General features: G+C 41.1%; 1 protein-coding gene across 1 annotated transcript in view; it reads right to left on the bottom strand.

Moving 5' to 3' along the window:
- Window positions 1–3,809: 3,809 nt before the first annotated feature.
- LOC127653733 (zinc finger protein 644-like) overlaps window positions 3,810–24,472 on the bottom strand; it is a 71,243-nt gene continuing 50,580 nt past the window's right edge. The window contains exons 3-7 of the mRNA XM_052140523.1: window positions 9,133–11,856; window positions 8,423–8,977; window positions 4,404–4,529; window positions 4,208–4,313; window positions 3,810–4,087 (exon numbers count right to left, since the gene is read on the bottom strand). Of these exons, the coding sequence (XP_051996483.1) occupies window positions 3,895–4,087; window positions 4,208–4,313; window positions 4,404–4,529; window positions 8,423–8,977; window positions 9,133–11,856 (3,704 nt within the window). The 3' untranslated portion in view covers window positions 3,810–3,894. The remainder of the gene's footprint in view (window positions 4,088–4,207; window positions 4,314–4,403; window positions 4,530–8,422; window positions 8,978–9,132; window positions 11,857–24,472) is intronic.

Raw genomic sequence — 24,472 nt, 5'->3', positions numbered from 1 at the left:
TTAGCAAACTCCATGCGGGCTTTCATGTGTCTTGCACTGAGGAGAGGCTTCCGTCGGGCCACTCTGCCATAAAGCCCTGACTGGTGGATGGCTGCAGTGATGGTTGACTTACTACAACTTTCTCCCATCTCCCGACTGCATCTCTGGAGCTCAGCCACAGTGATCTTTGGGTTCTTCTTTATCTCTCTCACCAAGGCTCTTCTCCCCCGATAGCTCAGTTTGGCCGGACGGCCAGCTCTAGGAAGGGTTCTGGTCGTCCCAAACGTCTTCCATTTAAGGATTATGGAGGCCACTGTGCTCTTATGAACCTTAAGGGCAGCAGACATTTTTTTGTAACCTTGGCCAGATCTGTGCTTTGCCACAATTCTGTCTCTGAGCTCTTCAGGCAGTTCCTTTGACCTCATGATTCTCATTTTCTCTGACATGCACTGTAAGGTCTTATATAGACAGGTGTGTGGCTTTCCTAATCAAGTCCAATCAGTATAATCAAACACAGCTGGACTCAACTGAAGGTGTAGAACCATCTCAAGGATGATCAGAAGAAATGGACAGCACCCGAGTTAAATATATGAGTGACACAGCAAAGGGTCTGAATACTTGGGACCATGTGATATTTCAGTTTTTCTTTTTTAATAAATGTGCAAAAATGTCAACAATTCTGTGTTTTTCTGTCAATATGGGGTGCTGTGTGTACAATAATGAGGAAAAAATATGAACTTAAATGATTTTAGCAAATGGCCGCAATATAACAAAGAGTGAAAAATTTAAGGGGGTCTGAATACTTTCCGTACCCACTGTACATACATATATATATATATATATATATATATACACACACACATACATACATACACTAATCAGCCACAACATTAAAACCACTGACAGTTGAAGTTGAAGTAAAATAAACATTTTATATTTATTTTACAATGACACTTGTCAAGGGGTGGGATATATTAGGCAGCAAGTGAAATGTCAGTTTGAATTCCATGTGTTGGAAGCCAAAAAAGTGCAAGCATTAGGATCTGAGCAACAATGGCAAGGGATAAATTGAGATAGCTAGACAACTGGGTCAGAGCATCTCCAAAATGGCAGGTGTTGTGGGGTGTTCTCGGTATGCAGTGGTTAGTACCTACCAAAAGGGATCAATAGCTCATTGATGCGTGTGGGGAGTGAAGGCTAGCCCGTCTGGTCAGATCCCAGTGAAGAGCTACTGTAACACAAATTGCTAAAAAATTTAAATGCTGGCCATGATAGAAAGGTGTCAGAACACACAGTGCATCACGTCTGGCTGCGTATGAGGCTGTTTCGCCGCTGACCAGTCCTACAATGGGCAAGTAAGCGTCAGAACTGGACCATGGAGCAATGGAAGAACGTGGCCTGGTCTGATGAATCACGCTTTCTTTTAGATCATGTGGACGGCCAGGTGCGTGCGTAGTTTACCTGGGGATGAGATGGCAGCAGGATGCACCATGGGAAGAAGGCAGGCCGGTGGAGACAGTGTGATGCTCTGGGCAATGTTCTGCTGGGAAACATTGGGTCCTGGCATTCATGTGGATGTTTCTTTGACATGTACTAACTACCTAAAGATTGTTGCAGACCCCTTCATGGCAACGGTATTCCCTGATGGCAGTGGCCTCTTTCAGCAGGATAATGTGCCGTCACACTGCAAAATATTTCAGGAAGGGTTTGAGGAACATGACAAAAAGTTCAAGGTGTTGACTTGGCCTCCAAATTCCCCAGATCTCAATCCGATTGCGCATCTATGGGATGTGCTGGAAGAACAAGTCCGATCGAGGGGGACCAACATGATATTAGGCATGTTATAGATGTTGTGGCTGATCAATGTATACAGTATACACTGATGATTGTTGGTGCCAGATGGGCTGGTTTGAGTATTTCTGTAACTGCTGATCTCCTGGGATTTTCACACACAACAGTTTCTAGAATTTATTCTGAATTGTGCCAAAAACAAAAAACATTCAGTGAGCGGCAGTTCTGTGGATGGAAATGCCTTGTTGATGAGAGGTCAACAGAGAATGGCTAGATTGGTTCGAACTGAAAAAGTCTACGGTACCAGCATTGTTTTGGCGGCACGATGGGGACCTACAAAATATTACAAAGGTGGTTTTAATATTGTGGCTGGTCAGTGTATATATACAGTATCTCACAAATGTGAGTACACCCCTCACATTTTTGTAAATATTTGATTATATCTTTTCATGTGACAACACTGAAGAAATGACACTTTGCTACAATGTAAAGTAGTGAGTGTACAGCTTGTATAACAGTGTAAATTTGCTCTCCCCTCAAAATAACTTAACACACAGCCATTAATGTCTAAACCGCTGGCAAAAAAAGTAAGTACACCCCTAAGTGAAAATGTCCAAATTGGGCCCAATTAGCCATTTTCCCTCCCCGGTGTCATGTCACTCGTTATTGTTACAAGGTCTCAGGTGTGAATGGGGAGCAGGTGTGTCATCGCTCTCACACTCCCTCAAACTGGTCAATGGAAGTTCAACTTGGCACCACATGGCAAAGAACTCTGAGGATCTGAAAAAAAGAATTGTTGCTCTACATAAAGATGGCTTAGGCTATAAGAAGATTGCCAAGACCTGACACTGAGCTGCAGCACAGTGGCCAAACCATACAGCGGTTTAACAGGACAGGTTCCACTCAGAACAGGCCTCGCCATGGTCGACCAAAGAAGTTAAGTGCATTTGCTCAGCATCATATCTAAAGGTTGTCTTTGGGAAATAGACATATGAGTGCTGCCAGCATTGCTGCAGAGGTTGAAGGGGTGGGGGGTCAGCCTGTCAGTACTCAGACCATACGCCACACACTGTATCAAATTTGACTGCAACTGGGACGACTGGCTGTCGTCCCAGAAGGAAGCCTCTTCTAAAGATGATACACAAGAAAGCCCGCAAACAGTTTGCTGAAGACAAGCAGACTAAGGACATGGATTACTGGAACTGTGGTCCTGTTGTCTGATGAGACCAAGATGAACTTGTTTGGTTCAGATGGTGTCAAGCGTGTGTGGCAGAAACCAGGTGAGGAGTACAAAGACAAGTGTGCCTACAGTCAAGCATGTTGGTGGGAGTGTCATGGCCTGGGGCTGCATGAGTGCTGCCGGCACTGGGGAGCTACAGTTCATTGAGGGAACCATGAATGCCAACATTTACTGTGACATACTGAAGCAGAGCATGATCCCCTCCCTTCGGAGACTGGGCCACAGGGCAGTGTTCCAGCATGATAACGACCCCCAAACACACCTCCAAGACGACCACTGCCTTGCTAAAGAAGATGAGGGTGAAGGTGATGGACTGGCCAAGCATGTCTCCAGACCTAAACACTATTGATCATCTGTGAGGCATCCTCAAACGGAAGGTGGAGGAGCACAAGGTCTCTAACATCCACCAGCTCCGTGATGTTGTTATGGAGGAGTGGAAGAGGACTCCAGTGGCAACCTGTGAAGCTCTGGTGAACTCCATGCCCAAGAGGGTTAAAGCAATGCTGGAACACAAAATATTGACACTTTGTGCCCAATTTGGACATTTTCACTTAGGGGTGTACTCACTTTTGTTGCCAGAGGTTTATACATTAATAGCTGTGTGTTGAGTTATTTTGAGGGGACAGCAAATGTACATTGTTATACAAGCTGTACTCTCACTACTTTACATTGTTGCAAAGTGTAATTTCAACAAAGTGTTGTCACATGAAAAGATATAATCAAATATTTACAAAAATGTGAAGGGTGTACTCACTTTTGTGAGATACAGTATATATATTCTGTTCTCATATATGTACAGTATATACAGCATAATATACATGTATTTGTTTATGAACATGTGCCGAACAGGTGTACAGAGAGCATAGCTGGCATGTAAACGTGGCTTAGGACACCCCCACTGGCAGACTAAGGAGCAGGTGCTCGGGGGAAGATGGTGAACTCAGCTCTTTACATGCTGATACCTCCACCATACCTGCACCCATGCCAGAGATACTTGTGTGCATAAGATGCCTCTGCAAGTGCTTGATCCAGTCTTCCTGAATTGACTGAGGACCCTGGAAGGTCAGACCGCAGAACCTAGAGGGAGTGAAGGAGAGAGAGAAATCAAGATAGAGAGAGAGAAAAATTAAGAAATGAGAGCTCATGACAGTGTAAGGAGTGAGATTCATAATGAAGTACTGCAGTGGTGTAAAGTACCTGCAGGTCATTCTGTAGATCACTTCAGAGGTGGTGTGCACAGATGAAAACACCTTGATTTTTGGCCCAGGTCTTGATCTAGGCCTCTTCTGTTTACAATCATACGCTGTAAAACAAACAAATGTAATTACGGTCAAATTAAAAGCTGAGTGGGAGGATAATTAGATTGGAAGAGTGAGCAGGTATGAGATCCCACTTGTTCCCTCTAATAAGGCAATACTCTTCCGTCGTGCATATGCTCGAAGATGATTGGACAGACTGACGGCACTCTGGAATGTTGTGTTGCAGTGGATGCAGATCTTCTTATTTCCATCAAACTTCTCTAGATCACACAAACATAAAAACAGTTTTAAATTAATTAATTTAAACAGATAGGTGACCTCTGTTCCCTCAGAGCATTTTTATTTATTTATAATTTTTTTGTTACTGCACTCCACTCAAAAAACACTCTAAGAATAGCAAAAGAATCATGTGTGAATGTGTGTAATTTAGAAAAGGAACACAGCAGCTTGAAGAATAAAACTGTGATTCCCTGAGTGTCATCACATCCCACTCCATCTGTTTTCATATCATAAATATCGGTTGTGCACTCCAGTTTTTGAGGACATCTAGCTGCATGTTCTCCGTAAAAGAGTACAGAGCACAAGGCTTGGTGGTTGATTGGTTTGTTTGTTTTCTAACTTGAAGCTATTCATCTGCTCCCACTGTAATTTTAGAGGAAATGTGTCCAGTTAATGCTCCTACAGCTATTGTATAAATATTGACTATAAAGAGCTCTTGAGATAACACGTGGTAAAACATATTTTGTAATACAAAACTGTATTTTATAATCAGGGGTTGCCTTATATGCAAAATAGAAATGTAATGCAATAAATACAAAAAAGGTATTCCAGTCAAAACAAGAAACATGTTTTAGTTGCTTTTTTTGTTATAAGGTGACAAGCCATAGTTCAAAATGCTTAAAATTGGCTTCATAGGAAATGTAATGTTAAAAAAATAATAATAATAATTATATATATTAGTCCATTGTTTAACCATTTTAAGTGTGAATGTCCCATTCCTCTTATCTGCTTAAGAAAAAAAGTTACATATTACAGTTGCTCTCCTCTGAAAAGCACATGCACATTTCTTTTAAAAAAGACCAGATTGCAAACTTCACAATTGTTGATGCCTCACTTCCAATCAAAAAGTTAGAGCAGAACATAAACCACAGTCCTGATTAAATTAAGCTGGTTGAAAAATGAAATCAAATTAAACATCATTCTACATCCAATTAAAATGGGCAACCTGTGAAATAAAAGTGATTTCAAACCTTCATTAATGTTTTTTTTTTTTATTAATACAATGAAAGTTTTTATTTGGGCAGACATAAAACAAAGGTGTACAAATACAGCTGATGTGTTTCCAGTGGTACATAAAAGAGCGTTACACTTTTTACATTTGAATTTCAAACTCACTTTTGATGACATTCATTCATTTTGTACCTTGTACAATATTTCAATGAGTGGCAAACTTTTCCCCTGCACTCTCTGAATCTCAAGTTCCCTCTTTCTTTCAATGGCATCAACTAGCAACTTCAAGGTTACAGGAAGAGAACTTTGTCTTAAGCATGAGGCATCTGCCATGCATATATATTATGCAGTGTATAACTGAAATTGGATGTTTTAAAATGCACTGTAAATAATAAAGTTTGTAGAAACAAGGTGGAAACAGATGAAAGTGGCTGTGAAACAAGGCTGTGCAGTCATTCTGCACTGTATTGATCATCTCTACACATGCTTACTGTAAATATCACAAATCAATGCTATGGCACTTAACAAATACGTTATTATTTGCACTTTAAAGGATTATAACTATTATAAAAGACTAACAACAATAAAAACACTACGCTAAGAGAATAAAGAATGTTCAATGCTGGACTGTAACACAGATATCTGAAAATTCACATGTCTGTCACTCATAGTTTCTTTGATTCAACATCACTAGACAGATCACATGCTTCGATGTCAGTGAACAGGCAAAACCTTCTAGTCATGGAGGGGTTATTTTCATTAAAATTGCTCAACACGAGGACTCTGTGTCCATTCACAATGGATGGAAATACAGAATTAAGGATCTAATTACTTTACAACCACAAAAATTGCCTCTGTAATAAAACAAGTAAGGCATTGTCATCTTAAAGTGAATGTGAATTTCTGAGCCATTAGCGGCACCAAATCGGTTAAAGAATTAGAAGTTTCCTAACACTTTTGCCATCTGCCATTGTTCTAAAAAAAGAAAAAGTTGGTAACGCTCCAAACGTGCAACAATGTTTGAACCAGAATTTGACATATCAGATGTTGAAAATGGAACAGAGCTGCATTACACTTTTCAAGGAAACAACCTATAAACAATTTACGTATAGTAAATAATATAGTATCCACATATTAATCTGTGAATTATTATAACTATTTTAATTATTAAAAATGTATTTATTTATATATATAATAACTGTTTCATTTACTTTAGGCATTCATCAAATGATTCATCACACCCAGATAGAAACACTGTAAATGTAATTCAAAACGAATTATACGGTCATGAATCAACCCCTTCTTCAATTCTTAAGGAACTCCAGGGAAATCATGTCACTGAACTTGGTCTTGTTCAACTTGAATGAGTTTGACAACTGGGGTCTAATTATTAACCTGTACACCATTACGTCTAAGCGATGCTCACACAAACTGACGTTGTTGGTGAGAAAACATGTAATTATACATGAAATGTTCATCATTATGGTTGAGGGCCATTTCTTCTTGCAGAGGTTCAAAGAGTCTAATGTCTTCAAATATGAATTAAGGCACCTTACTGACCCTAATTACTGAAAGAAAAAATATCTCAGCTTGTTTGCAGTTTCCTATTTCCCAGCAGGTCCTCTAAAATGCTAGATGGGACTTTATCCCATCCTTAATAAGATCCTCCATGACAACGCTGCTCCTCCACTAAAAGAGTTTATAACTTTGGGTTCTGAAACAACAGCTCGAGCCACTAGATCTACAGTGCGAGGCGAATGCAGGATCCCTAAACGCAGGACAGCATTTGGAAACTATGCTTTTTCTTGTGTGGCTTCTCGTCAGTGGAATATGTTGCCTATAGAGTTGATAAGAAGTACAAACTTTTACACATTCTCACGTCTGGCAAAGAAATGGCTTTTGTCAAATCAAATTTGCACCCATATGTGACCGATGTTGTGCATGTAATGACTTGAATTTTTTATTATTATTTATTTGGTCAATGTAAATTTCATTATTCATGTATGTATGATGTATTATGTATTTTATTATAACATCAGCCTGCCCAGGGACTACGGGTGGAAATTAGCTCTTGAGCTAAAACCTGGTACTATGCATCTTTCCCCTTGAGGTTAATGTTTATTGTACGCTGTCCCTGTTTCTCTAAATAAAAATAAATAAATAAAAAAAATCAGTCCTCTGCATCTCCCTGTCCCCAGGTGGTGATCTGATCATAGATCATTGCCCTTCATCTGGTGTGCCGGTGGCATGATGGATCTTTATGAGAATCCCAGTGGATGTAAGGAACAGTTTCTGTATTCTGACTCATCCTGATTTACTCAAAAGAATCAAAACATACGCAAACTGTATAAAGCAAAGCATCTGGCAATAAAAACGTGTTTGATTTGGTGATAAAACAATGCATATATTGTTCAAAATTAAGATAAAAAATGGGATGCTTTATAGTTGTCAAACGTCAGGTGGAACATGTCCATAGCTAAAGTGATTAACTAAACCTGTGGATAACTCTGCCAGGACTGTGTGAACTTGAGGGAAACTGACTTTATACATCCACCAAAATAATCACCTTCAGACCAACTGGTTAAAAGCAATTGCAAAAAACAAAAACATTTGGAGAAAAATTTGAAGTTAGCTCTGAGAAAACTGCTAGTATCATTTGTTTGCAGATCCCATTTGGGATCTTTATGATATTTTGTTATTTGATTCAATGACATTCATAGATTTTTAAATGTGGCTTAAGTGTCCACATACTTTTGGGGGCCACTGTATGATCAAAAGCCGATCTTATCTATCTGAAATCAAACTGAGTGGAGTTTTAGAAGTGGACATAAAACCCACTTATCTGTGAATATTATTTTTAATATTTTGTTTTCTGGATAGCAGCAAATTATGTATTAATGGGTGACAGTGTGTGGCTCCTGACCTTCACTCCAGGTAGGATTCATCTTCACAGATGATGTCCTGGATATACTGCCACTAGTGGAGGAGATGACCAATGGAGTCATGTTCTTCTCTGAGTGACCTCGGACCTCCTTTTCCTTTTCCTGCTCCAGCTTCCTATTTCCCAGCAGGTCCTCTAAAATGCTAGATGGGACTGTATCAGTCCTCTGCATCTCCCTGTCCACAGGTGGTGATCTGATCATAGACCATCGCCCTTCATCTGATGTGCCGGTGGCATGACGGATCTTTATGGGAATCCCAGTGGATGTAAGGAACAGTCCATCGCTGTTGGCAAATTTTTGAGAGACAAAAGGTTTGGAGAAGTGTGGTCTGGCACCAAGCACCCTCATAATGTTTCTGTATTCTGACTCATCCTGAAGAAGTTCTGTCAGAATCCAGAGAGGTGACTTGCTAGCACCTGAAATAGGCTTTCCAATTCGTTTCAGGTGACCCCGCACATGATTGGAGAGGCCGGTCTTAGTGTCAAACCAGCCCAGGCACAGCGGACAGGTGTGTTCAGTTTTAGACTCTGGCTTATCTGCCATAATGAAAGCAAACGATTATCATACTTCAATCAATATGTTACATGTTAACATGTTTGTAAACCTACATAAACATAGGTTATGCATGTGTGATATTATCTAAAATCATAATGAATCATTATTTCACAATGCAAAGGTGAACAATAATCACCTTTTCTGATTCTGCGATTCACTGAAGAGATTTTTCTGCGTATGCGGGGTCGACAATCCTGAGATGCCACCTGCTCAGGTGACACTATGTGACGAGCATCATAACTTAGCCCCACTCTATGTAGGTGTCCTCTGATGTGGTTGGACAAGCCAACCCCAGACTCAAACACAGCTGGGCAGTAGGGACAGCACTTCCTGCCCACCAAAGACAAAGGGGAGGCCACATAGTCTGCATAGGGTCCACTTTCGTAATAAACAACAGGATCAGGGGTATCCTCGCTGATTGTACTCTCGATACACTCCTCCTTTGCTATACATTTACATATTTCATCACTGTCCACCTTTATGTTATTTTCCAGATTGGAGTGATTGGCGTAGTCAGGAATGTTGTTCTTGAGAGGGGATGTCCATCCACAGTTGAAATAATCATGGGGGGTATTGCTACGAGACCAATCTGTGGATTCTTTGGCATAGCCGTTGAAATCCTGAGCACCTTCATAGTTATCTCCTTCTTGTGGTTTAGTAGATTCCCATTGTTGAGACTCATGCTCACATTTTGGATAATGCACATGGGGAATATCAACAGGGGTGTTGTGATATGGGATTGACATTTTTCGTTTCGAGGGAAGTTTATGCCTCAGCGTTTGCAGTGCTAAAGCACTGCTGGTTGAGGGATCTTTGGGACAGCTCTCAGTGCCAGGGTTCAGACAGGCTGTTTTGCTGTCGATCTCTGTTTTTGTTGTAAAATGCACATCAAAGCTGGAAAGATATTTTGTCCTCTTTTCGGAGACAGTGCTTTCATGTTCTTGATTGTCTTCTTCGACATAAGGGAGACCTGTTGTCACATCTATTTTCTCTGTAGGCAGAGGGGATAATTTGCCTTGCTTGTCACATTTCCATGAGAATGGTGACAGAATGTTTTCTGGGCTGCCAGGGTTCCATTTGATCAGCGAGGAACTGAAAACGTCACAGGCTTTTTGCGTTTCCATGATTCTCCGATTAAGGTCAGCTGAGATATTGGGCCTAAACGGCACCTCACCTCTCTCCCTTGCAGACCATTTCTCTGTTATTTGAATCTTTGGCATTAATGAGTCCTTGATTTTGGGTTGGTCTGCTACTCTATAAAACTCATAATATGATTGCCCATGGATGAGCTCGACATGTTTTCTGAAAGCATTTTTATTCTTACTTCTAAATGTACAAATTAGGCATGCAAAGGAGTCACCATCTTTGTTATATGTGTTGTGATGAGCTGTGCACTCATTTGCCTTTAGCTCAATTTCATTCATAGTCATGTGATCACATTTTTTCCAGCTATATGAGGGCTTCTCCTTCTCATTAGTTTCACCATAATGGACAAAAGTTTTGGGACATTTCGTTCCAAAGACACACTGGGGACACTGAAGACAAGCTCTTCTTCCCTCTACATCTATCTGACTGAAACCTTTAATCTCCTCCATCAGCTTCTCCCTACGCACCTGGTGTATTATCATGTGCTTTTGCAGAGAGGTTAGGTCTCGGAACGAACGCCCACACTCCCTACATATAAAGGGTCGGGGAACATGTTCTTGTCTCACCTTATTATTCCTTTCTAAATGATACATCATATGCCTTTGCAAATGCATCAACTCTTTGAAATTAATTTTGCACTTTGAGCATGAGAAGGAAAGCGCCCTGCCTGTTTTTGTCTCTGTCTTTAACGGAACCAATTTTTCACCCATGTAGGTGTTTGTTTCTATGTCGCTGCTGCCTTTATCATATCTCTCTTCCTTTTCACTTGAAATTAGCTCCTTCATGGCAGCTTCCTTGTCACAGAATTTCTCCAGGTGCAATCCAGCATATGCTTTCAAACTTTCTGGCTCATTCCTGAAGGCATGTTCTTTGTTAATGGACGAATCAAAATCAGAGTCCTCATCTGTAAGAGAATTCTGGGATATGTAATCAAAGCCATTATAAACTTGTCTTCCAGTGGCAGCCCTCTCCACGGTCTGGGTTTTCCGCACCCTTTGTCTTTGGTTGGCAGGTGGAGCTCCATCAATCTCCACCTTTGTTCTTACTCCACCAGCTACACTGCTTTTTAACAGTAACCGCATGAACTTCTCCTGCAGGCCCCAGTTCAGGCCATCGCAGTCATCAGAGGAACTCTCTGACAACTCTGAATCAAAGTCCCATAAGCACTCTGCTTTGATTCCCTTTCTAGCCAACAGTCGGCTGATTGGCCTGTTATCCAAGCCTTCCCCCACCAGCACATCTAAGTGGGCCTCACCGTAGCTGATTTTTGATTCAGATGAGGCCCTTGTGGGCAGCACTTTTAGGGTGCACCCTTCTGCTTTCTGCCGGGTGTCTGATTGAAGCTCACTGGGAGGCAGTAACACCTCAGGGCTGGTGTCTGTCTTGGGCAGAGGGGACATGTCTTTGTTGTGGATGCAGGACTCCTCTGAGGTACAGTGTGAAGCAGCTCCATTAGCAAGTGCTCCTGAAGGCAATGATTCATTTGTGCTGGGGGCAGCAGGAACGCTCCCACAGACAAATAGGTTCAGCTGGACTCCATTTAAAGGGTTTTGGTGGCTGTCCAAGGGCAGGAGCTCTGGTGGATCCAAGCTGTTATTGTTGTTGTTTGGAGAAGATATGGCTGTCAGCTCTTGAGTGTCATCAGTGGAAGATTCTACCTCTTTGTCATCCTCTGTACTCTCTTTAACTCTAGCCATAATGGGGACAACAAAGTCTGTAAAAGAGGTAAGAGAGACATCATTGTCACTTCATAATACTAGTTATATATTATATATATTTTAAACTGCAAACATATGGTATGACATGTTTAATGATGTAACATTCAACGTTTAAGTCTTAAAAGGTATAGTTCACCATTATTGACAATTCAGTCATTGCTTACTTACCCCACATTCTACCATGAAACTCAAAATGAGAGGTTGAGCAGAATGCTAGCCTCAGTCACCAAAAGGTGACTGAGACTCTTAACCTCCTCCACAAAATCTCTTTTTGTGTTCAACAGAAGAAAGAAAGGTCATACCACAACAAGAGGTCATGTAAATTATTGTGGGGCAGTGGTGGCTCAGTGGTTGAGGCTCAGGGTTACTGACCAGAAGGTCAGGGGTTCAAGCCCCAGCACCACCAAGATGCCACTGTTGGGCCCTTGAGCAAGGCACTTAACTCCACGTTGCTTCGGGGGGATTGTCCCTGTAATAAGTGCACTGTAAATCGCTTTGGATAAAAGCGTCTGCCAAAATGCATAAATGTAAATTATGAGAGAATTTTCATTTTTCATTCTTTTGAAAATTTTTCAGAATTTTCATTCTCATGAGAGAATTTTCAAAACGGTCTAAAAACAGATTTACTAATGGTGGCCTAAAGGAGATGTCCATATTTTTTTTAGCCACATTATGAGTCTGAAACACACACTGTCACCACTTCTTTTCACAACACACTCCTCCGTTAGCCCTCAAAGTCCAGGTGAGGAAGCTTAATGATGTGAAAGCACCTCTGGGATATATCCTTTCGGTTTCTCCCAATAAAGATCTCAGCAGCTTGCTAAAATTGACCAATTTCCATGGGAACAAAGCACACCACATATAAGATCATATTAATCTGTCTTATCACTCTCTGATTGTGCCAAAGCACATCCCAGCACGAGACTGTTTTTGCTTCAAACCTGACAAATTGGCGCACGCACACGCACACGCACACGCACACGCACACACACACACACACACACACACACACACACACACACACACACACACACACACACACACACACACCACAGAAAGAGAGAGAGACTCACACACAGGTAGAATTACAGAAGCCGGTGAAATATACCTCAGATGTCATCAACCGATCTAATTATATTTGATGGTTTTCAACAGCCCTGGACTAGAAAACATGTGGGACAACAGAAGTGTGCTTAAAGGATGTGTTAAAGGGGCAAAGGCTTGCTGTTGTCCTGCTAGGCCAAAGTGTATGCTCTGAGGATTTGACATTCAGCACTAGCTGCTCTCAACAGGAAGCTGCATTGCTAACGAAGTGTTAAATTCAGTGTTAATGAGTGGCTTCACTGTTACCACCTCCTAGGTAAACCTTCTGAGCTCCATATTCTCTCCATCTGTTGGGGTGTGAGAGGCTTTCAGAGGGAGAACAGACGCTTTGCATTTAAAAACAAATTTCACTGCAAACCCCTAAACAGCAGGGTGGCAAAGCCTCAGAATATGATTTCAGCTTTAAATTTACAGGCCTCATTAGCTGCCAGTTTCCACACTGATCTGTTCCATACATAATAAACAGGGTTCAACCGCAATGCATCTTTTAAAAATTAATTTGCTTCTATTTACTTCATTTAGTCAATGTTAAAAGGCTGCCTTTGCCTTGCTGGAAGCTATTTACAGGATTATGAGCTTAAATACATTTACGCTCTGCGCTGAGATCAATCTGAAGCGATTAGCTCTCTTTCTCCCATCCTTTAAATATGCTCAGATGTTTGAATTCACAAACAATAACGAATCAGAGGAGGTCCCCCTGTGATCAGTCTAAATTAACTGCACAAGTTAAAGAGCACTTAACACTTAGACAACACACATATGTCACTGCTGCCTCTCTCTCTTTCTCTCCCTGCCCCTATTCTTTCCATCAGCACTTGTTCTAACACTCGAGTTGCACCTCATCTTGAGGTTACTGCAGAAAAAATAAAAGGTGATAATTGCATATTATCATTACACATTATTCTGGAATCCCAGATGGTAAACTTTTCTTGGATATTTATTAATCATATGAGAATTCAAACCACTTGCTATGTTTTTCATTTATTTCCTACCAGACTCAAACGCTACAGAAAAATAGTTAAAAGTTGGAAGTGCTCGCTCCAAAGAATACAATTATATGGTGTGCTACAAACTCATTGCACTATAAAGTTGTGCTCTATAAATATGAGGCACATTCACAGGGAGGAAGAACTCATATTAATATAAATCTTAAAAATAATTTAAGTTAGTTAAATTAGGATGAAGGCACGGACCTGCATTGCTTTCTTCCTCAGCAAATTATTTTTATTCTTTAGTTCTAAAATATGCAGGCTGAGAAAAAAATGAAAATAAATCCAAACACTGGAATCAGATGTGAAAAATCTCCTTAAACTCTTCCCCTGAATGGAAGGACCATAAAAACAGTTGGACAGACCAAGTGGCAAGTCATTCAGAGCAGTTAGCTGTCTATGTGAATCAGCACAATGCCCAGCACCATTTCACCATATCCATTACTCTCTCTATTTCCTTCATGCACCTGTTCTAGCCTTTCCCTTTCCCATCCTCTCTTCCTCATTTACAATAATTAAAATAATAAAATAAAAACATCTAAACAAAGACAGGAGGTTGTGGCCTCTCAAGTACCGAGCAGAGAATCTTCCTCGCTTAATGGGAATTATTGATTTGTTTGACACACTGAATTTTATGGAGCCGCTTCTCAAGTGTGAGAGACTAACAAAGCACAGCTGTGAGCCAACAATCAGGTAAAGCTATTCAGCCTGACACCTTACAGAGACCGAGGAGAGCCTTGTCTTTCTCTTCTTCCTTCGCCATGTTGAGGATGAGTGTTGAGTTCAGGAAACTCTCTCTGGGTTTCACAGCTGACAGGACAAGATATGCTTTGGGGAGTTTTTGTAATTAATTTTGTAATTTCTATGTGAATTACCATTCACAGTGAAGTAAGGAAATTAGCTGTATTTCAGGTAGTTGAGAGCATCAATATTAAAAAGCTAGGCCTAAATGACTATTTCAATTTGTAAACTGGGTTAGGGCAATGCAGCCTCATGACAATATTTTGTACAAGATGGTCAGTTGAAGATATTGTACAGCTTGGCTCTTACAAAAAGGTAAAAAAATTAAATAAAACACTCTATTCCCACAGAAACCAACCAATCAACAAATAGAATTTCAAAAGGGTACAAATACACACAACATAACACACAAGCAAGTGAACAAATTTGGTTATTCATTCCATATTTATTTATGCAATACAAATCACTGATGTATGTCGATACATATAATATAATACACTTCCTCGTCTTATTACCCAACCCAATTTCTTCTTTCATCCATGGTAAACTAAGTTATTTTTCTATAATTTTTTATTTCTTTTTTCTCAATCAGAGTAAAAATCACACATTTATAAATTAACATGAAATCATACATCGAAAAAAACTATTGCGTCATTTCATACTATTAATACAATTTGTCATTAGACTGGGTTAGTTAGGATTAGGTCCCAGCTAACGAGTTGACTATTCAAAGAACAGAGACAGACCAAACTTTGAAGTATGCAGAAAATCGTAACAAAGTGTTTTTGCAGTCTGGATAAACTATTTTTAAAATATGTCAATGAATAGCATATTACAGTAGTTACCCGTGTTGGTGAGAGATTATCCCTGTTCACCAATAATTTTTTAAATGTACTGTAAATTAATAAAACAAGTCCTGTCAAATACAGAGTGTCTCAAGCAATCAATTCACCTCTCCACAAGGTATCTTTACATTCTGCTCTTAACTGCTGGTTCCATTAAAAGAATGAATCTTTTTCAAAAACATTAGATATGGAACATTTTAGGCGTACCTATGTAAGTAAACTGTCTACACTAGAGCTGTCAACTGGGCCAAAACACTATGGGCAGTAAAAAAAAAAAAAAAAAAAAGAGCATTCAATTTTAAACTAGTGTGCATAAAATGAAAAATAAATAAAAGTTTTAGTCAGTTCATATTCTAAAAAAAGAATGTTAAGTAAAAAGTAAAACGAGAGGGAAAAACAATTCAATAGACAGTTATGTGTTTACAGGGTGTTGCACTGGTGCCACAGTATTAACTGAGAGTCAAGCTTAATAAAAACAGGAATACCCTAGTGTTTTCATTCATTACAGTTGTGTATATCAAATCAAATCAAATCACTTTATTGTCACACTACCATGTACACAAGTGCAACAGTAGGTGAAATTCTTGTGTGCAGTTCCGAGCAACATAGCAGTCATGACAGTGACGAGACATATACCAATTACAATAAACAACATACTTACACAACACAATAATTATATACAATGTACAGTAAACAATACACACAATATACAATACAATAAGGAGTATATGAAATATATATATATATATATATATGAAGTAGTATATTAAAGGGGAATATGTTGACAGTCCAGTGTGAGATATAAGATGAATAAAGTGCAGTGCTAATTATTGATCGTGATAGCTCAAGTGTTCAACAGTCTGACTGCTTGGGGAAAGAAGCTGTCATGTAGTCGGCTGGTGTGGGTCCTGATGCTGCGATACCGCCTGCCTGATGGTAGCAGTGAGACTCGGGTGGCTGGAGTCTCTGATGATCCTCCGAGCTTTTTTCACACACCGCCTAGTGTATATGTCCTGGAGGGAGGGAAGCTCACCTCCGATGATGTTTCTGGCAGTTCGCACCACCCTTTACAGGGCTTTGCGGTTGTGGGCGGTGCTATTGCCGTACCAGGCAGTGATGCAGCCAGTCAGGATGCTCTCTACAGTACTGGTGTAGAACCGTGTGAGGATGTGGTGGTTCATTCCAAACTTCCTCAGCAGTCTCAGGAAGAAGAGGCGCTGGTGAGCCTTCACAACGGCCTCAGTGTGGACGGACCATGTGAGTTCTTCAGTGATGTGGACACCGAGGAACTTGAAACTGCTGACTCTCTCTACTGGTGCTCCATTGATGGTGATGGGGCTGTGTTCTCTGTCTTTCTTCCTGAAATCCACCACAAGCTCCTTGGTTTTACTGACGTTGAGGGAGAGGTTGTGCTCCTGACACCAGCGTGTCAGAGTGTGCACCTCCTCTCTGTAGGCTCTTTCATCATTGTCAGTGATAAGACCTACCACCGTTGTATCATCAGCAAACTTAATGATGGCATTGGAGCTATGTGTTGCCACACAGTCATGCGTGTATAGGGAATACAGTAGGGGGCTGAGAACACAGCCCTGCGGGGCTCCAGTGTTGAGGGTCAGTGATGAGGAGGTGTTGCTGCCCATTCTAACCACCTGACGTCTGCCTGACAGGAAATCCAGGATCCAGCTGCACAGTGAGCCGTTTAAGCCCAGAGACCGGAGTTTCACCTCAAGCTTGGAGGGCACTATGGTGTTGAATGCTGAGCTGTAGTCTACAAACAGCATTCTCACATATGTGTTCCTTTTTTCCAGATGGGAGAGAGCAGTGTGTAGTGTAGATGCAATGGCATCATCAGTGGAGCGGTTGTTGCGGTAGGCAAACTGCAATGGGTCCAAAGAGGGGGGCAGAACAGAGCAGATGTAATCTCTGATTAACCTTTCAAAGCATTTGCTGATGATGGGGGTCAGAGCAACAGGACACCAGTCATTTAAGCAAGTGATTGTGGCTTGCTTCGGTACAGGCACAATGGTTGATGTTTTGAAGCATGTGGGGACTACAGACAGGGAGAGGGACAGATTGAAAATGTCCGTAAAAACACCAGCCAGTTGATTCGCGCATGCTCTGATGACGCGGCCCGGAATGCCGTCTGGGCCCGCGGCTTTACGGATGTTCACCCGTCGGAAGGATCGGGTTACATCCACAACAGAGACGGAGAGTGAATCAACCTCTGCAGCGTCAGCAGCGAGTGCTCTCTCCGCGAGGGTGGTGTTACTGTCCTCAAAACGAGCATAAAATGTATTAAGTTCGTCCGGGAGAGATGCAGCGGTGTTCACAGCGGAGTCTTTATTCCGTTTGTAGTCTGTGATGGTATTAATTCCCTGCCACATGCTTCTAGAGCCAGTGGTGTTGAACTGACCTTCAAGTTTGTGCCTGTACTGGCGTTTGGCTTCACTATTGGTGTTACGGAGGACATAACTGGCTTGTTTACGCTCCTCCGTGTTAGAAGAATTAAAAGCGGAGGACCGCGCATTGAGTGCCGCGCGAACCTCGCCGTTAACCCATGGTTTCTGGTTGGGGTATATCCGTATTGTTTTGGTCGGAACAACATCCTCTACGCACTTCCTAATGAAACACGTTACGCTGTCATCGTAAACCTCGATGTCGTCATCAGAGGCGGACCGGAACATCTCCCAGTCCGCGTGATCAAAACAGTCTTGTAGCGCAGAGTCTGATTGGTCCGACCAGCACTGGATCGTTCTGAGGGTGGGTGCTTGCCGTTTCAGCTTCTGCTTGTAAGCGGGCAAAAGCAGAACGGAAGAGTGGTCCGATTTGCCAAATGGGGGGCGGGGGAGGGATTTGTAGCCATCCCGGAAAGGAGAGTAACAATGATCTAAAACCCGGTCCCCTCGTGTGTTGAACTTTATGTGTTGGTGGTATTTTGGAGCGATTGTTTTGAAGTTGGCTTTGTTAAAGTCCCCGGTAACAATGAACGCAGCCTCAGGGTGCGCGGTTTCCTGCTCACTTATACTCCCATACAGTTCCCTGAGTGCCTGGTCTGTGTCGGCTTGTGGGGGGATGTACACAGCAGTGATGATGACCGCTGTGAATTCCCTCGGCAGCCAGAATGGTCGACACAGAAGCATGAGATATTCCAGATCAGGAGAGCAGAAGGACTTGATGAAATGTACTTTCCTCTGATCATACCATGATTTGTTGATCATAAAACATACACCACCACCTCTGCTTTTACCAGAGAGGTCTTTCGCTCTGTCCGCTCGGTGCACGAAAAAGCCCGTGATTTCGATGGCCGAGTCTGGAATCTCCGCAGCCAGCCAGGTTTCTGTAAGGCAGATAACACAGCAATCTCTCGTCTCTCGTTGGAAAGAGATCCGCGCTCTCAGCTCGCAGAGCTTGTTGTCCAGAGACTGAACATTTGCCAGTAGTATACTGGGTAGCGGGGGTCGATTTGCACGACGTCTTACTCTGATGAGAACGCCGGCTCGTTTTCCTCTTTTCCTTCTGCGTTTCCGCGGCCGGGCAGCCCAGACAAAGGGCTCCGCCGGCGTGTTTGTAAACAGCGGGTCGGCATTAAGGAATTTGAAGTCCGGTTTTCGATGTGAAATTGTAGAACCAATGTCCAAAAGCGTTTGGCTGTCGTAAACAATAAGGCAGACAACATCCAAGACAAAAAAACAAAGAACTGTAAACAAAACAAACAATAAACCGCAGTGTTGTAACGGAGCTCGCAACTCAGCAGCCATACTCGCCGCCATCTTGAGTCCAAAAAACTATATGGTACTACCATATTACTATATGGTAGTAATACTCCCAGATAGCTCCCAGATAGCAGTGCTATTTGGCTTAACTCAGTGGTGAAGCTGCTCAGACTAAAACACAGAGCAAAACAGAGTGGAACAGAGTCCAAGGATCTCGAAACGCATATTTCCAAATTGAACTCCTTTCCTGACAAAGCACTTTAAAAACCCATTGCTTGATCTGAGTAACACTGATAAGAGCAAAACGCAAAGGCCAAAGACCTCCACCTAAGGGGCTGTTCCCACTGAACACTTTTGCAATCAATCCTTTACCATTGTACCAATGTAAACGTTCTAGAAGATTGTTTATTTAGCATCTCGTTCAGGAGCGCTGTTTCTTTAGATGCTGTGTCGAGTTAAAAATACTTTTTTCAACGTTTAAAACGTGTCTCCAGACACCTGCTTCCTGTTAAACTGTATTTGTTGCGCTGCATCTAGTCTTTATTAGCGCAAGAATGCGATTGGTCTAAAGTCATCTTCAGTATTTGGCACACATCCAAAATTCAAATACACAGTTTTAGCATTCAAATGTGCTTTTTACACCCTTAAATTTTATGAATATTTCAATTTAGCATTTCAATTCAACAGCACTAGTCTACTTAAATGTGCATTACCTATACACTAAGTAGCTGTCAAAATACGGTAAGATCCTTTTAGTTGAGTGTAAATTCTGTTCTTTTGGCTGAGGAAATGAATATTTGTTACCACACATTGAAGACCTCATAAAATGTTCAAGTCTTCACTTTCCACCCCCCAAAGCCCCCCAAGGGTGGCAAAAATCCAATTTCTTTTGAACAATGTGCGGAAACTGAGAGGTCAGCAATAACTCAATGCTTCAATACACAATCTCCACAGTGTACAGGGCCAGCTACCTTAGAGAGCTCTCCCTCTGTGTCTTACAAACTGCTGCTTAACCAGGAGCCAAGGCTGCCAACTCTAATGTCTTGGTTGCCATTACACTGCAAAAGTTGCATTTTCCAAGAGTAGCCATTCACAGCCAAGGTGATGCAACGTTGCAGCTCCGTTTACTAACAGACCACATACATTTGGCTCCAGATTCCAAATCAAAAGAATAAAGAATGTTAGCATATTCTCAAAGACTCCCCTTTGTTTGCCAATCACACAGCTCTCCTTAGTACCCTTCCCTAAAATAAAGGGAGAGCAAGTGAGTTTGTGAAATGGCTGCTCCTCGTGATGGTAGATTTAGGATTGGGAAGGGGAGGGGGTCAATGGGCATGATAAAAGGGGACAGGGAGTGAGTGACAGTTGGTTTAAGACAGAAGTCATGTTCAATAGCAGGTAAGGAACATCAAAAGGTGAGTTCACAGGAAACCTATGCAACATTATCTAGACAAAGGATTTTCAGTTGAGTGAAGTAGATTAGCGATGCCATGCCACAGCTGCCCTGTAGTGTTAGAGGAGGATTAAACCCCATAAACTTTGAAGCCTTAAACAATACCTTTCAAAATTAGACAGATTAAGGGAGGGTTGTCTGACGGGGATTTCCCATGGCTTTGTCAGTTTAAAACTTCTCTTTTTTAAAAAGAGGTAAAGAGTGTGTGTGTGTGTGTTTTTTTTTTTTTATGGGGTGCAGGTCTGGGGTTTCTGTTTTAATGAGGGCTCTCTTATCGTGAGCCTGGCAATGGGTGCAGAGTAGCGCAGGTCGACATGCCCTTAAACCAGTAGCCTCTCTCACAATAAAGAATGATGCAAAGAGTTTGTCACTTAAAAAAGAGGGGGGCGAAAGTTTTTTGGCAGTTGCATCATTCTGGTAGTTTTTGAGGCGATGGCACATTTTCTTGATGAAAAACAAACATTGATTGTTGTGTGCTGTTCATCAGAGATGTGATGAAAATACATATTCTTAGGTCATGAGTTGTTTTTTTGCCATGTTGTAGAGGGTGGATTTTTCTTTATGTGATATGTGATGATTACTGAAGAGCTGATTTAATACGGAGGAGTGCGTATCTGCTGTAGTGATCGAGGGCAGACTCAGATGCATCTGTCTTGCTTGAGCAGTGTGAAAGAAATAAGCCAACTTTGTCATTGCCGCTTTGCTGAAGACATGTAACCAATCAGATGAAAGTGAGTCAATGTCAACACTTGTCTACACGCTGACAACGGGATCAGACTTTTTTACGAATGAAAAATTACATTAAGAGAAATGTCAAGGACCAAGTGTTTCAGGAGGAAACACGTTTTATTACCTTTTCTTAAAATGTAATGTGCAGCATAAGCAACAAAGGCATGAGCAACATAGCAAAAGTGAGGAAAGTGGAAAGATGGCAAAATAGCAGCAGAGGATTCCTATCCAAATCAGGACCAAACACAACCCTCTCATCCAAAATTATGGATATCAGGTGTGATAATTTAACCAGGGCCCAGGGCAACAATGCCACCAAAGTGACCAAAATACCCAGATATTTAAAATGTGAAGGTGAACAATGCACGTTTGATACATTTTCATAGTATTATTTTCTAGACCTATCAGGCCATGGTTTTAGTGCCTTTGCAGACATCCTAGTGACATGTCATCTTAATAAGACATCTGTGGTCACTATCTCAGAAAAATATATATAACTTGACATTTATTTATTTAGGCATACAGTTTTTGTGTTATGAGATCTTGTACAGTATTTACACTATATTATATATATATATATATATATACACACACACACACACACACACACACACATACATACATGTATAACTTTAACCACTCCACAGATTTCATATATTAGCAAACAGTCATTAAGTAATTTCAAACATCTTCTTTGTGCATGAGACAAGTAATTTTTCCAAACAGACGGTTTCATTTTTAATTGACAATATAACAATTCAAAATTAACTGTGCCTTTAAGCAGATTTGAAAATCCAGAAAATTATATCAAGCCTTTAAACAATTGGGCAATTAGATTCTGCTAATTGGAGTCAATCGGAGGTGTACCTATGGATGTATTTAAGGCCTACATTCAAACTCATTAACATAATATGGAAGTCCAAAATCAAGGAAAAAATGTTTTGGACTTCCACAAGTCTGGTTCATCCTTGGGAGCAATTTCCAAATGCCTAAAGGTACCACGTTTATCTGTACAAATAATAGTACGCGAGTATAAACACCATGGATCCACGCAGCCATCATACTGCTGAGGAAGGAGATGCATTCTGTCTCCTTGAGATGAACATAGTTTGGTGCAAAAAGTGCAAATCAATCCCAGAAAAACCACAAATAACCTTATGAAGATACTGGAGGAAACAGGTAGACAAGTATCTATAGCCACAGTAAAACAAGTCCTATATTGACATAACCTGAAAGGCTGCTGAGTAAGGAAGAAGCCACTGCTCCAAAACTGTCATAAAAAGCCAGATTAAAGTTTGCATGTGCATATGTGGACAAAGATCTTACTTTCTGGAGAAATGTTCTCTGGTCTGATGATATTTTTTTTTTACTGTTTGACCATAATGACCATAGTTATGTTTGGAGGAAAAATGGTGAGGCTTGCCAGTCGATGTACACCATACCAACTGTGAAGCACAGGGGTGGCAGCATCATGTTGTGGGGGTCCTTTGCTGCAGGACGGACTGGTGCACTTCAAAAATGCATGGTATCATGAGGAAGGAAAATTATGTAGATATATTGAAGCAACATCTCAAGACATCATCCAGGAAGTTAAAGTTCAGTCACAAATGGGTCTTCCAAATGGACAATGACCCCAAGCACAACTCAAAAGTTATGTCAAAATGGCTTAAGGACAACAAAGTCAAGATACTGGAGTGTGCATCACAAAGCCCTGACCTCAGTCAGCTAGACAATTTTGGGGAGAACTGAAAAAGCATGTGCGAGCAAGGAGACCGAATACCCTGACTCAGTTACACATGTTCTGTCTGGAGGAATGGGCCAAAATTCCAGCAACTTATTGGGAGAAGCTTGTGAAAGGCTACCCAAAACACTAGAACCAAGTTAATCAATTTAAAGGCAATGCTACCAAATACTAATAAAGTGTATGTAAACTTCCCACTGGGCCAGATTAAATAAATAAAATGAAATATATGATGAAACATATAAAAGCTGAAATAAATCATTCTCTCTACAATTATCCTGACATTTCACATTCTTAAAATAGTGATCCTAACTGACCTAAGACAGGGTATATTTCCTATGATTAAATGTCAGGAATTGTAGAAAATGTGTTTAAATATATTTGGTTAAGGTGTATGCAAACTTCTGACTTCTAACAAAAATTGGAATATTGTGGAAAGGTTTTCTTTTTCCATAATTTATTTTAAAAAGTGGAACTTTCATATATTCTAGATTCATTACACAAAGTTAAATATTTCAAGCCTTTTTTGTTGTAATCTTGATTATTATGGCTTACAGCTCAAGGCAATCAAAAATCCAGTATCTCAAAATATTACAATAAAGAATTTATAATACCGTAATTTCCGGACTATTGAGCGCACCTGAATATAAGCCGCACCCACTGAATTGAAAAAAAAATATTATTTTGAACATAAATAAGCCGCAACTGTCTATAAGCCGCAGGTGCCTACCGGTACATTGAAACAAATGAACTTTACACAGGCTTTAACGAAACACGGCTTGTAACAAAAATAAATAGGCTTTAACGAAACACGGTGTGGCAGCGGGGGCGTGGTCAAGCGCCCGTCCGGGAGAGAAAAGGCACTTACATCAAGTGCTGAAAACTGTCACACTGGTGCCAGGGTGACAGTTTTCCCAAGAAGGACACGTGAAGCAGGGCACTTGACGTTCCAGGTAAGGCTTTTAATGGCCACAGCAATGTAAGTTTCTCAATTCTTGGACTTCTATGCGCCAACACTAGACTGCCGTGTGTCTGTCTGTCACTCACTCACTCACACACACACACACACACACACACTCTCAATCTCTCTCTCTCTCTCTCTCTGCTGCCTTTGTATGCCGCTCTCCCCACGCTTACTGAAATTAGACACAGGTGTTAGACATTAGCTCAGGCGTAAGCGCCCTTACTGCTTTTCTCTCCCGGACGGGCGCTTGACCACGCCCCCGCTGCCACACACGGCTTGTAATAAAAAATAAAAAATTAGCAGTAAACAGTAGCCTAGCAAGAAAGTCATTGG

Source organism: Xyrauchen texanus, chromosome 13, assembly GCF_025860055.1.
Source record: "Xyrauchen texanus isolate HMW12.3.18 chromosome 13, RBS_HiC_50CHRs, whole genome shotgun sequence".
Lineage (NCBI taxonomy): Eukaryota > Metazoa > Chordata > Actinopteri > Cypriniformes > Catostomidae > Xyrauchen > Xyrauchen texanus.
Note: the sequence above shows the minus strand (reverse complement) of the source record. Positions and strands in the feature narration are given on the sequence as shown.